This window comes from Xenopus laevis, chromosome 5L (assembly GCF_017654675.1).
Source record: "Xenopus laevis strain J_2021 chromosome 5L, Xenopus_laevis_v10.1, whole genome shotgun sequence".
Taxonomy (NCBI): domain Eukaryota; kingdom Metazoa; phylum Chordata; class Amphibia; order Anura; family Pipidae; genus Xenopus; species Xenopus laevis.
This window is the reverse complement of record NC_054379.1, coordinates 45,111,614-45,126,032: the sequence shown is the minus strand read 5'-3', so window position 1 is coordinate 45,126,032 and position 14,419 is coordinate 45,111,614. Positions and strand designations below refer to the sequence as shown.

At 37.2% G+C, this 14,419-nt stretch overlaps 1 protein-coding gene across 3 annotated transcripts in view; it reads right to left on the bottom strand.

Annotated features, from left to right (window-relative positions):
- plekhg1.L (pleckstrin homology and RhoGEF domain containing G1 L homeolog) overlaps positions 1–14,419 on the bottom strand; it is a 141,648-nt gene that overhangs the window by 5,623 nt on the left and 121,606 nt on the right. For all 3 annotated transcript variants that reach the window (XM_018262980.2, XM_018262982.2, XM_018262981.2), the window contains 11 exons: positions 14,071–14,221; positions 11,115–11,246; positions 8,610–8,792; positions 7,689–7,784; positions 6,923–7,009; positions 4,753–4,786; positions 4,362–4,457; positions 2,644–2,682; positions 2,464–2,486; positions 689–898; positions 384–491 (listed from right to left, as the gene is read on the bottom strand). In XM_018262980.2, the coding sequence (XP_018118469.1) occupies positions 384–491; positions 689–898; positions 2,464–2,486; positions 2,644–2,682; positions 4,362–4,457; positions 4,753–4,786; positions 6,923–7,009; positions 7,689–7,784; positions 8,610–8,792; positions 11,115–11,246; positions 14,071–14,221 (1,159 nt within the window). The remainder of the gene's footprint in view (positions 1–383; positions 492–688; positions 899–2,463; positions 2,487–2,643; positions 2,683–4,361; positions 4,458–4,752; positions 4,787–6,922; positions 7,010–7,688; positions 7,785–8,609; positions 8,793–11,114; positions 11,247–14,070; positions 14,222–14,419) is intronic.

Sequence of the window (14,419 nt, the reverse complement as noted above, 5' to 3'; positions counted from 1 at the left end):
AACTCTTTACATGCAGTAGTGGAAGTCACAATTCCATTGACTGGTCAAATCCATTGGTGTGGCTGCCTTTGTATTATAGATAACAGATGCAAAATAACAAACTGTGATACAAAGCTGCATGTTGAGAGACAGATTGCTAAGAAGGGGATAGTGAAGAGTGAATTATTTCAGAAATGGTATAGAATTTTTAACTGATTTAGAAAAATGCTTATATCCATGAGATTACGCTTATGTACATGTTAATGTTGGTGTTAGTTCCCCTTTAATCCCAAATGAGAGAAAGTATAGGACATTTTACCAGCAGTCTCTTTGCTTCCAGAAGTGACAACATACACTGAACTTCTGATATCATATAACATGAATTAAAGGGAAACACTTAATACCTGGCCCTCACGCATGCCGAAATTGATACTCCTCCGCTTTTCAACATTCTCTGAAGCTTGACTGTTAAGCCTTTTTCTGCCACCTTTAATTTTATGCTGGGAGCTCATCTGTAGGTTAATAAAGAAAATGTTACAGTTATGTAAGAGGTAAAAAAACTATATAAAATAAATAGAAATAAATAAAATATATAAAAATAAATAATGGTCAATTAATAAGTTACTTAGAATTGGCAATTCTATAACCTACTAAAAGTTAACTTAAAGGTGAACCACCCCTTTAACTATTACAGTTAAATATTTTATACCTGCTCAGACTCCTCTTCGTCATCTGCATCAGACTGCTCTGCAGGTCCTAGGCACACTCCTAGACCTTCTTTGTTGTAGAAATCTTGAGATAAGGTCATGCTGCTGTTGTGATTGATTGCGCCTCCTTTCCTCATCCCAGATCCACGCAGCATATCACTTCCACCAAGTTCAGCAGCCTGACAAAGCAAATTGCCCTGTATGCTACTTCTCTGTAAAATCAATTGGATACAAGAAAGAAAGTAAATCTAAAGGTTAACTGCCCCTTTAAAATTATCAGGCAGAAATGTAAAAGACAAAATTATTTTCAAATGAGAAAAGCAGCTGCCTTAAAGATTAATGAATTAAAAAAAAAACGCACAACACAAAAATGTTCAGTCTCACAGCCTAAAAGGCCCTTTATTACTTACTTGCTAAATTGATGGCCAATAAGGGTTGTTAGAAGGGGTAATTTACCCTTATGGTAACTTTTAGTACGTTATAGAATGTCCTTTTCCTTTGCAATTGGTCTTCATTTTTTATAGTTTTTGAATTATTTGACTTCTTACATCTTTCCAGCTTTCAAATAGGGGTCATTTACCCTGGCAGGCAACAAACTATTGGTCTGTGAGGCTTTCATTTTATTATTACTTTTAATTCCTATTCATATTCCTTTCTTTCGTTTAAGTTACTGCCCGGTTGCCAAGTAAACAAGACCCCAAACTGGAGAGCTGCTGAACAAAAACCTCAGTAGTGATGAAAAAAATGGAAACCAATCGCAAATTGTCTCAGAATATCAATGTCTACATCATACTGAACATTCATTTAAAGGTGAACAGCTCCTTTAAGAAAATAGGAAGTAGAAAAAGAACAGATCAGCTTATGTTCTGCCCCTACAGCAATCGTACGAATGTTATTTCTGACAAAAGCTAGTGACAGTCTCCCACTGAAGATCATCAGATTGGCAATAAATGCAGAGACAGGGGCAGAACTACCGGGGGAGCAGGGGGTGCGAGTGGGCCAGGGCCCCCCGGCAGTCCGCGCGCCGCTTCGCGGCGCATATTCCCCAGGGCCCGCCCCCCTCTAGTTCCGTTTCTGTGCAGAGATATTATCAGCAGCCGACAGAAATTTTCTAACCTGGCTGATCGTCTGAACGACCAATTGGCATGGCACGATCGGATCTTTTCGTCTATGGCCAGCTTTAGTCAGAGACTTTAAGGGGGGCCACTTGGGACATTACTGTTCAGTGAGTTTGCAATTGATCCTCAGCATTCAGCTCAGATTCAAAAGCAACAGATATGACCCATGTGGCCCCCTCTCAAGTCACTGATTGGTTACTGCCTGGTAACCAATCAGTGGAAACCAAGAGAGCTGCAAAGCAGGAAGTAGTGTTCTGGCTGTTATGTTAGACATCCAGTCACTTCAGCCTTTATACATTACATTTTTGGCTAACTAACTATATTAGAAACATGTTTTTATTTTGCACAACCTTTGTATTTACCCAGTTTTTATTTTTATACTGAACAATTCCTTTAAGTCTACTAGAAAATCATGTAAACATTAAATAAACCCAATAGGCTGGTTTTGCTCCCAATAAGGATTAATTATACAAGGTACTGTTTTATTATTACAGAGAAAAAAGGAAATAATTTTAATTGATTATAATTTAGAGATTTCTGATAACGGGTTTCCGGATAACAGATCCCATACCAGACTAGGGACTGCCAACAGTCCTACAGTATATAAATATACATCACACTAAAGCTTCTTTATATTCATATTTCATATCTAATCTTACCTTTTGAATTTCTGGGCTTAAACCTAAAACGCAACATAGCAGAATAAAATCAGATTAGTACAAATTAAATAAATAAAATAGAAAATATATAATATTTAAATATCAAATATAATGTTAAAAATAGATAAAATGTGTAATTGATTTAAATACACAGAAAAAGAACAATGAAAACCTACTCACCATCTTGCTTCATGACTTTATGTAGATTAGAGGAAGGTTCTAGAAAACAAAGGCATTTTATATTTAAGAAATGATTTTAGAGATTAAATTTTAGTGCCGTCTGTATGAACTAAACTCTAGGTTTCATTTTCCCACTTGTCATAATTAAAGGGGTATTATTAAGTCAAAGTCTTTAAGGCTTGTAGCTGAATTAAAGAAATAAAACATATTGGAGCTTATTGTTCCAGCAATTTTGTTAACCTTCTGACCAGCATTTTATAGGGTGAACCCATACAACAAAAAAAATATTTCACAGCACAAGACTTATTAGATTTCCTCAGTGTTTGCAAACTGCAGTCCCAGTTAGTCTGGCCACTCTAAATTAAAAGAAAAAAAAAACAAAAACAGAATCTTTTACTCCATCACAAAAACATATCAATCTAGCCATGTCTATTTCAACCCTGTACTCAGGGCCAGATTTACATAGTGGGCGCCTCTAGGCCCGATGTCATTCATCCCCCTTCTCCCTCCGTTTTAGTCACTCAAATTTTCATCATCGGACTGGAGCTATGGGAATTGGTGCACAGGGAATTAAAGAAAACGATTGTATCTCCTGCACATCCCTACCCACAAAATAACCCCTCTAATGCATTATAAGCCACCGCTGCTAAAAGTTTATGTAAAGATGTGTGTCAGCACACAAAAGTATAAAAAAATGTATATATAAATATAAAAATACTGAGGCCGAATTGGTTGTGACCTGTTTTATGTTGAGGCTTTTTTTATTTGTCTTTTTCCCCTTTCTTCTATCATATAAAGTAATATTTTCCTTTTTTGAAAAAAATGTATACTGATCTAAGGACTATACATAATATTGAAACATTTCTAATTTACGGTTCATTTGAAGCAGAAAGAAGTGAATAGGCTGGCTGGCGCAGATGAAATTGTCAAGCCTCTCCAATCATCAAACCGACCAATAGCCATAATACACAGATATTAGTTGGGACTGTCTGGCCAGTAAACACATTCAGAAAAATAATACCAAACTTTGTTTTGTACAACATAATTAGATTGTGTACGGCTGCCTATCTTAAGGTTGTTAAGAAGCCTTTAAGGGATGTTGATATCAGTAAATGTGTGCACTAATGTACAAATTAGGGTCTACAAAGTTATAACTATTTAACCAGGTAGTAGGTTAATTCTCCTTGTTGGCATTAGTATGAGAAGGAAATCTACAGAGGCATTTTATTGCCAATAGATAAGCTGCAATAGTTAAAGCTAGAATGCTATATTTTATTCTGTAGAATGTTTTACCATACAGAGTAAAAAGCTCTAGCTGCTCTATGTTTGTTTAGGATAGCAGCTGCAGTATTAGCTTGGTGTGATATCACTTCCTGCCTGAGTCTCTCCCTGCTCACTTATAGCTCTGAGCTCAGATTACAGCAGAGAAGGGAGATAAACAAACTGAGCATGCTCACGGCCTGGGCAAGAAGGTTTAAGCTGAAGGCAGGAATTCTGATACAGAAGCCCATGTGTACACAATAGAAGGAAAGAAATGCAGTGTTTCTTTTGACAGAGGACTCAGAGCAGCACTACTTTGAGGGGTTTATTGGTATATTTAGGTGGACCTTTCTGATAAGGTTTACTTAGTTTTAACCTTTCCTTCTCCTTTAATGCAATTTGACACGTTATATAATAAGGGTTATTTTCCAGCAATTTTACAGGTATGAGAAATATACCTGACTTTCTTCTAACTCTGCATGATGCAAGATCCTCTTTCAAGTTTGAAGGTGATTTTCGTTCTCCCTCTGGCATATAGGAGAACCCAGGATGATCTGGACAAGATCACAAAAGAATGATAATTAGGGCTTTTGCGATATGTATGAAAGAGTGATTCTCGTGAGCAGGGCTGTAATTACAGTAAATTCAAAGGATTTATGCTAAAATGTCAAATTTTCAAGCTGTTTTAGTCATGATGTCAAAAATATTCCCATGTTAGCTATCCAGGGAGCAGGACTAGACAGATTTGAATACTCCCTAATCTTGTATTTTTCTGGGTAAGATTGTACAATCCTAGTATTGTATTTTTCTGGGTAAGATTGTACAATCCTAGTAAATGCAAATACTTACGTATAGCGTCCATTTCCAAAATTGCCTGTTTAGCCTACACAGAAAGAAAACAGGTAAGCCATTATTATTTCATATTTTTAAAAACCAGTAGTCCTGGAAACAATAACTTTTTAGGAATAAGTATACATGCAGCAATTCTAGCTTATTAATGCTGGTAATAATGGTATATTGCATTTCTAGCCCTCACACCAGATTGGGCTGACTATTTTAACACTAGCTAACCACAGAACAGCACCACAATCTAGAATTTGACACTGGTGTTTGAAATGCAGTAGCATTTGAGGGGATGGCAGCACCTTCATTTTAATTAATTCATTAAGACTAGCCCTACAACTAATCTACTCTCAAATAAGAGATACAAGTCCTTTTCAGTATTAGTCACTAATCTATCCAGTATTTGTAAATTAAATGCCAGAATCTTAATTAAAGGGAAAATATACCCCCTTTTCAACATGAGCTCATTCATTTGGGTTTAGATAGAACAGGTGCATAACCACTATCTGATCCAGAAATAAATATACATATTTGTTCGCACAGACATACAGTACCTGATTCCACAGAATCATAGGAAACCATTATAGTGTTCTATCTTAACATGATGAGTTCCCCATCCCCAATAAGCCGACACTGTATAATCCAACCCCTCTGTAATGTATGTACATGGGCTAAATAAAACACGTTTTCAAGAATTGCAGTGTGCTATTGGATTTTTTCCTACTGTGTAAACCAACCCCTCCCTCAGACTATCACAATGGATCAAGTTGAGAAAGGGCATTACACAATAAACCTAAGAGATTTTGTGAAATGGTTAACCAGAGCATCATGGTTTCCTTTTATTCTGTGGAATCCGATATTTTTTTTTTTTTTAAAAAAAAGATGCATATAGTGCTTATGGACCTTTTCTACATAAGTCTAACTGGGTGAACAAAAAACTGGGGTAAATTTCCCCCTTCAAAGACGTGTTTGCCCAATACTAAGTTCCACCTAAAGCTAGCAGTTCAATTTAGAATCTTGATAATAAAGACATTACTGTTACATCTATAATTCAAGGCCCCTAGATGCCACATATTACTAACATCAATAAAAAATATTATTTAAAAAGAAGTTGCTATTGTAGAACTGATAATTCATAACCACAAATCCAACTGCATATGCAAACAATAGCCACTAGATGGCAGCAAGTTAATTATGATGCTGAGGGACCACTGAATTTTGTACCAAAATGATTCCCCAAAATGTACATAAATGCATGCCATTATATAATCTAAGCTAATAAACATTCTATATATATGTGCAAAAGAAAGTTGGATGTGCTCAAACCCTTCAAATTCTAATTTAAGAGAGTGAAGCAACACATTTTTACTTATTCATACAATCGCTCACCCTGTTACTGGGTCCAGGTGCAAATGCCCCGGACCATTCTCTTAAACAGAGACCTTCATATGCATTTTCAGGTTACTCACCGATCGAAGTCCCTGGCCAAGGTGCAACGCCCTGAACGTACTTCCAATGTTGCGTGCACTTCCAGAAACCAGAGATCAGCTGTGATTTTAAGAATATCTTTATTTCCCCAACACTACTACTAACGCGTTTCGTGTGGTAACACACGTAATCATAGGCCTACGAAACGCGTTAGGAGTCGTTTTGGGGAAATAAAGATATTCTTAAAATCACCGCTGGTCTCTGGTTTCTGGAAGTGCACGCAACATTGGAAATAAACATTCTATCCATTTTTCTCTGAGGCTTCTTCTGGCCCAACCTTACTTAGCACACCTGAAGTCAACACTTTCTCTGGTTACGGTAGGGTCACATCATGTCAACAACTGGCATTTAGAACTCTTTACTTCTGATAGGTCCTTCCTGATATACCTTGCTCTGAGGAAGCGCACAGGGAAGAGTTTTACCATTTACTTACACTGGGTAAAATTGCCTTGGCATCCGTAACACATAGCAGCCAATCAGCAAATTTGATCAATCTGCTGCAGGTACCAAAAATCTGTTCAGTTGCTATGGTTTACTACCTTGAGGCAGTGTTGCTTAGTGTTAGTAAATGAGGCCCAATACTGAGCATGTGCTATGTGATTCAGTCAGACAACCCAGTGTATGAGTATAGTATTGAGGACAAAGTTGTGAATTACCCACAATAATTAACACAACAAAACAATTTTACCTTTGCTGGGATTTTTGCTGGGTGGTTTTCAAGGATAAGTCTCTTCAAATGCAAAATCCAGAGCCTCTTGTCTTGCTGTGACTTGGCCTGCCAAACAAATAAATAAATGTCCATTAGGGTAAGGTCACACTGGGCATTTCGGGGGGGTTTAAGTGGTCTGGCGACTAAGCGCCTCGTCTTTGCCGGGACCAATCGCCCCGAACGCTTTCCCTCACAAGGAAACTTCGGGCGACTTCGGAAAACGAATTGCTGCATGTGCTTAGTGCCGGCAATTTTTCATTTTAGCCAGCGCAAAAGTAAGGGAAGGCGTTCGGGGAGATTGGTCGCCGCAAAGATGAGGTGATTAAATCTCCCCGAAACGCCCAGTGTGACCTTACCCTTAGTGTATAACTGTAATTATTTTAATATTGTGTCAACAGCTGCCTTTTATGAAACTCTGGGATTCAGCTCAGCAATCAGAAATGTATCAACTTATGTAGTAACTGAGAACAGTTTACAAGTCGACCCCCTCCAAGAGCTGCTTCAGAAAGGCATAAGGTGAAAAATGAAATTTTAAACCTTTTAGAAAAGCAATAACAAATAGAAACTAGAAAGTATTTGAAAAAAGTCTTTATTTCTAGTGAACTATTTAAAAACAACTGAACTGAAATAAAGTATTGGAAGGTGAACAACCCCCATTTAAGGTTCTTTAGTGGACTAATGACCTACATCCTTCTGGTTTGATTTTAATTGTAATGTAGAGAAGGGATGGGAGCATAGACCTTACCTGTACCGTGTGCTGTAATTTCGGGTTCTTATAATGGAAGACACTGAAGCTAAGTGGCTCCTTTGGAATTACTTCAACTAGCATGAGATTGCAACACTATAGGGAAGAACACACAAGACTTAATACTGGTTCTAAACATGGCGCATGTTGCTATGAAAGATAAAGCAAGACACTGTTACATGATTAATACGAAGTCATATGTGCATTTTGTACCAGACCAGAGAAAGAAAAACTCTTAACTTGCGGGTGCCAAAAATTAGGAACCCCCATGTGATCGCATATACTTACCTGAAACCCCTGGCCTGTGCACCTATTAGAAGAAAACTACACTGGCCCAGGACTTTTCCAGCAAGCACCACAAAGCAATTGTCTTCCGACTTCTATTTTAAAATTTCCTGGGGCAAATGCATGTGCAATAGAATGAAATTTTTCATTAAAGTTCAGCTTTTCACACTACTGCACATGCGCAGCCGCAAGAAAAAAGAAGAAGCCTCTGTGTAGACTGGCAGCCTACAGGAGGCTTTTTTGGCAGTACATCTGGTTTTTATGCAATCAAATATTGCCTGCAATCCATGAAATCAAAAATAAGCGCCTGCTTTGAGGCCACTTGGTACAACATACAAGGGGTTGGAAAGCAACATGTTGCTCACAAGCCACTGGTTGGGGATCACTGCGTTAGAGAATAAAGGATTCATTTTTCTTGTAATTATAGAAATAAAATATCCGTTGAGCTCAAATTGTTTCCTCTCAACAATGCAGTTCCATGCTGCTCTCCCAGTCTATAATTGCTTTAATCAGAAGGCTAGTATAGTGTGACTTTTGAATCATTGCTGGTGTTAAAAAAATGAGTGTTCACAATTTACAAAGGAAACATTGTTTTAAAGAACAATATGCAGCATAATCTGAGGCCCTGAGTCCTACCAGGATATGAGCTTTGTATGTGTATGTGTCATCCCTTTTCTTTGTGATTAGAAGCAGACGGTCGAACAGGAACAAAGTGCGCTCATTCTTGGCCCGCTGAAAACGGAATGTTCCTTCCAAAACCAGCTCCCCGTAACTTGTCAGATCTGGTCCTTTCCAATTAGTGAGCAAGCTCTGGATTTCCTGACGGAAATACACATGAAAACATGGTATGTTTATCACAAATCAAGGTGCAAGCTATATAAAACTTTAGGTACCCTTAAGTGAGCAGATATATATATTGACGTAGTTGGCCAGCTTAAATATATTGCAATATATGGACAAACAATCCCTGTGTTGTTTAAAGGGTAAGGCATTTTTTAGTAGCAGTATGCACAAAATGTCTCTGTCTTAAATATATTGATAATGGGTTGAGTGCAGAGGACCTCTTGTAGTATATATATATATATATATATATATATATATATAGTCAAATACAAGAGTCCTCTGCACTCAACCCATTATCAATATATTTAAGACAGAGACATTTTGTGCATACTGCTACTAAAAATGCCTTACCCTTTAAACAAAACAGGGATTGTTTGTCCATATATTGCAATATATTTAAGCTGGCCAACTACGTCAAAGTCATCCCATATCTGGCCAGTCCTATGCTCAATTTTATCTGATTCATTAAGAATTCTATTGCTTCATTATACATTTTACAAAGGGACTAGGTATTACCTGCAACTTAACTTGCTGCTTTCAAAGTAAACCTCCATACTTGGCTGCCCTTTTATTAGACACCAGTGGGATCACCTGACTATAGCTGGGAAGGGTGGGAGCTACAACATGGAGCTGGTCACTGCTCCTGTATAAACTATAACAAACAAGGGAAAGTTGTGCTCACCACTATTTTTTAAAACCATTAGGCGGGGGTGCAATGAGGCTGTGACCACAAAATACATATAGTCAAATACAAGAGTCCTCTGCACTCAACCCATTATCAATATATTTAAGACAGCGACATTTTGTGCATACTGCTACTAAAAAATGCCTTACCCTTTAAACAAAACAGGGATTGTTTGTAGCAGTATGCACAAAATGTCGCTGTCTTAAATATATTGATAATGGGTTGAGTGCAGAGGACTCTTGTATTTGACTATATGTATTTTGTGGTCACAGCCTCATTGCACCCCCGCCTAATGGTTTTAAAAAATAGTGGTGAGCACAACTTTCCCTTGTTTATATATATATATATATATATATATATATATATATTTATATATATATATATATATATATATATATATATATATATATATATATATATATATATATATATATATATATATATATATGTTATTGCATTGCGAATTTTAATTGTGCATTGCAAATTTTAATTGCGCACTCTTAAGAAGTGCTTGAAGTTGTCGTGATCTTTTGGAGCAAACCTAATGACTTTTTCAGTAAGAAGTTTTATTACATTTACGGTCTTCGCAAAAGCTATATTAAATTCGCACAGAGCAAAATTTGTTCGCACAAAGGCACAACTTTTTGCATTGTGAATAGTTTTCCGTTGCCGACTTTTATTACATTCCCCCCGATTTACTTTAAAGAAACGAATGAAAGTATATAGTGTATGCGCAACATTTTGGAAACATTATGCATCTATAAACTAGACCCAAGCAAATAAAATCTGTCATAATATATGTGCCAATACAGTTGGGCATCCTCCTCCTTAAAGTAGTGTTTCAAACATCAATATGACCCCTATTTTCCTGTGTGTGCAAAGAGATTCTGCTAATCCCTAGGTCATTCTAGGCCAAGCTTGTATAATTACTAATGAATGGGCATCAAAGCAGAATCAGTGAACAGAGAGAGACAGTGAAATTACCAAAGAATTACTACTTCTTTCTGCATTCAACTAGAGCCTACCAACCAAGGACAGACATTTTCAAGATAATTAGGAACCCATTGTTCCTGGACATCTTGCTTCCTTTTCTCCTTAAGATAGATAAAACTATTACTGTGGCTTGCCATCCAAATACACTTGCTTTCAGCCAATAGTTTTGATGAAAGGCAAATACTTCTATTTACACACACACACACATACAGTATAATATCAGTCAGCCGCACTATGATTTGGATTTCGTTAGTTTTGAGGGTGCTGGGTCAAATACAGGGTCAGACTGGGGGGGTCAGGGCCCACGTAAGGGCCCCCCTTTCCCAGTCATATCAAACCTTTCTCCCCAGCTAACATCCCTCTGCCCTCTTCCGCCCCCTCTCGCAGCACGTACCTACTTCACACTTATCAGCAGGCGGAGCAGATGGGGCAAGTGGGTGGAGCAGGAGGGGCAAGTGGGTGGGTAGAGGTCAGAAGTGGAGGGGGAGGAGGTCAGACTGTGTGGTGTGGGTCTGGGCTGGTGGGGCCCACCGGGTTTTTTTCCCGGCCGGCCCAGTCCAACGCTGGTTAAATATTTTTGTAAACGGTCACACGGCCTGACAAGTTGAACAGATACCCACCTGGAGCCGAATGTCATGTTCATGTTTCCTTTTCATATCATTGATATGCCATGCTACCCTTTGCATTGTGTCTATGGCATCAAGCACAACATCGTAGCCTTCAGTGTCCTTATCCAAATGATTGGAGATTTCCTGGAGAAATTTTAAAATGAAAAGTCAGAATGAAAAAAAAAAATTTTACTATAAAATCTGAAATTTTTAGTGGGGAAAAAAACCTAGAATTTTTCAGGATTTATTAAAGTCCGATGCTGCAAAAAGTCTGAATCAGAAAATTCTGCACCTCCAACCTGCAGAGGTTGTATATATGTCAATGGGAGAGTTCCCTATCCTATTTGGACATTTCTGTGGTCTGCAATGGAATGGGAATCCAAATAATTCTGGCTTTTTCATGAAAAAAAATTGTATAATTCAGAAAAAACTCCAAAAAAACCAAAACGCATGTTCGGGTTTTCGCTCAATTTTATCCCCGATCCAATTAAATCATGCTTTTTTAAAATAATAAATAAGGTCACATTGTGGATTCTAGTTTGGTCAGAATTTTTTATTGTAAAAAAAAAAAAAAAAAAAAAAAAAAAAAAAAAAAAATCGGATTTTGTTAAATAACCCCCCTAAATCTGATTCTAACCGAGTAGCGATGTCAAAACCCTCCAATTCAGAAAAGTAAGAAAGACATGTCTTTACATAAACCACAGGCTTAAGCAATTGTATGCTGAATTAGTCAGATCAAGACTAAAAAATACGCTGGGGCAAATTTACTGAAGAATGACGATAATAAATCAGCTGCACAAAATAGTTTTGGCTCATTTAAGAACACAAATGCTTATTTACACAAGTGTAGTTGTCAGTCAGAAGCCAAACAGGTCTTTAATTCTGGAACCAGCAGTAAACTAACTACCGATTGGTTGCTATTAGAAACTGCACTTGTGCAATGTAGCATCTATGTCAGGTCAGGTCATATAAAGTGACTGCATGTAGTAAAAATGAGAGTGTCAGAAGGATTGGAACAAACTGAAATCTAACTTTAGTCAAATTAAAACAGTTCGACCATCGCTCATATGTACAGCTATTTCTTCATTTGTATACCTGACATGCACATGGAAAAGTTATTTTGATGCGATTCTCACACAGCTCATCATGTCAATATGGCATTGTTCAATGATGTTCATAAACGTGAATAAAATTAATGTAATTTTCCTTATACTATATCTGATTGCAATGATCTAAATAACCTTAGCAACCATGCTTTGATTTGAATAAGAGACTAGAATATGAATAGGAGAGGGCCTGAATAGAAATATAAGGAATTAAAAGTTATAGCCAGGTGATTCCACTGGTGGCCAATAAAAGGGCAAGCAAATTTGGGAGTTTTACTTTGAAAGCAGCAAGTTGCTGGTAAAACTTAGTCCCTTTATTAAATATAATGAAGTAATAGAATTCGTATTGAATCAGATGCAAGTTGAGTGTAGGCACTGGCCACACCGGGGATGACTTTGACGTAGTTGGCCAGTTTAAATATATTGCAATATATGGACAAACAATCCCTGCTTTTTTTTTATAGGGTAAGGCATTTTTAGTAGCTTAAGGCACAAAATGTTTCCAAGTGCCTCAATAGATTGATAATGGGTTGAGTGCAGAGGACTCTTGTATTTGTCTATGTGAATTTTGTGGTCACAGCCCCATTGCACCCCTCCCTTATGTTTTTAAAAATTAGTGGTGAGCACAACTTTCCCTTGTTTGTGACAGCAAGTACAAAACACATGTAAGCAGAATCACTGCTATTGCCCATTCCAGCAGCATACATAGAGTATTTTGTTCATATTTATCACATAACAGTCTCTAAATACACACAGATTACATAACGCCATAGAAAAAACTGGTCAGTATCCACAAGGTCAGGTGATATTATGTCATACTAGTGAATATTCACCATCACTTAGTATAGATCTGACAGGCAAATGTAGATTATCCGGCTACAAAACAAAATCCTATTACAGAGATGCAAGTAAATCTACTTTGGCTCTTCTTAAGAGCAAGGTATTTCAGCCTGTCCTTTGCTGACCTCCGCACTGGCTTTTAGCCTACCTTACTTTCTACTAGGATTGCTTCTCCGGCAGCCATATTTTGTTACTATTGGAAAGAACACTTTAGCTGTATGGGGAACAATAAGGAAAAATGTAGCTTTCAAGTTTTTGCCCAATATCTACTTTTAGGCATGTTTCTTCAATACAGTCTAAACATATTGGTGTCATTAACTGAGCACGGAGGTCAAGTAGCCTTGCAAACACATCAAGGAATATGTGAAGTGCTGAGCTGATATAAGTGGGCACGTAAGGCTTAACAAATAAATATAAATATCAATTTTGACAGTTTCTTAATTTTGTGAAAACAGCGTTTGTTTATAAGAGCCTACACTTCCCAAAAAATATTGAGTACAATTTATATGGCATACAGTATACTGTATGGATAATATAAACTCCAGGGACACCGTGGGCAATTAAATAGTCCTAAAAAATTACAATATATTTGCTTAGATTCCATCAAATGCTTCCTGTTTAAAAATTCAGAGAGTTATAGTTCTTTGCATCCAGAAAGCCTGCCTTTTACCATTTTTGTGAATCCATTGCCTTTATAGAGTGAAACTACATTGATATAATGTGTGTTCTATGTGTAGAAAAAGCTAGATGGCAGTATTCTATGAAGCCACTGCTTAGATATTACGTATTGAGCACCCAATGTTTAGACTAGCACAAATTAAGTGTTTACTTGCCTGAGGTCATAGAACCTTAAAATGAAATCTATAGGCGTTCGTAGTCAAGACTGGCATTTTAACTGCAGCATCCTCCTTATTAATTTATCCCAGTGCCAATCTGTCATGTCTTCCACTGCATGATTTTAATTCTGGCCAACAAATCATAGCATAACACTTGCCAACATCTTCTATGTAAATAATACTTACATGCAACAGCAAGTGGTACTTAAGAATTCTCTGGACAGGCTTCAAGAGGTAAGATCCTAAGGGAAGAGAATGCTGTAGGACTTCCTGTCGTTCTCGAAAGAATTTGGCCAATATCTTGTTTCTCATACACTCTGTCAATATAGCAACAGATCTGCAAATACAGAATACTACATTTAATTGTGTGGCTTTACAGGAATATTTATAGTAAAATCCGAATTCTGGTATGGTCTCTTAACGGATACTGAGGCTCACCAATCATCATTGTTATCATCATTATTTACTGATATAATACCAACAAGTTAAGCAGTGCTTTACAGTATAAAAGAAAACTAAGAATAATTGATTAATT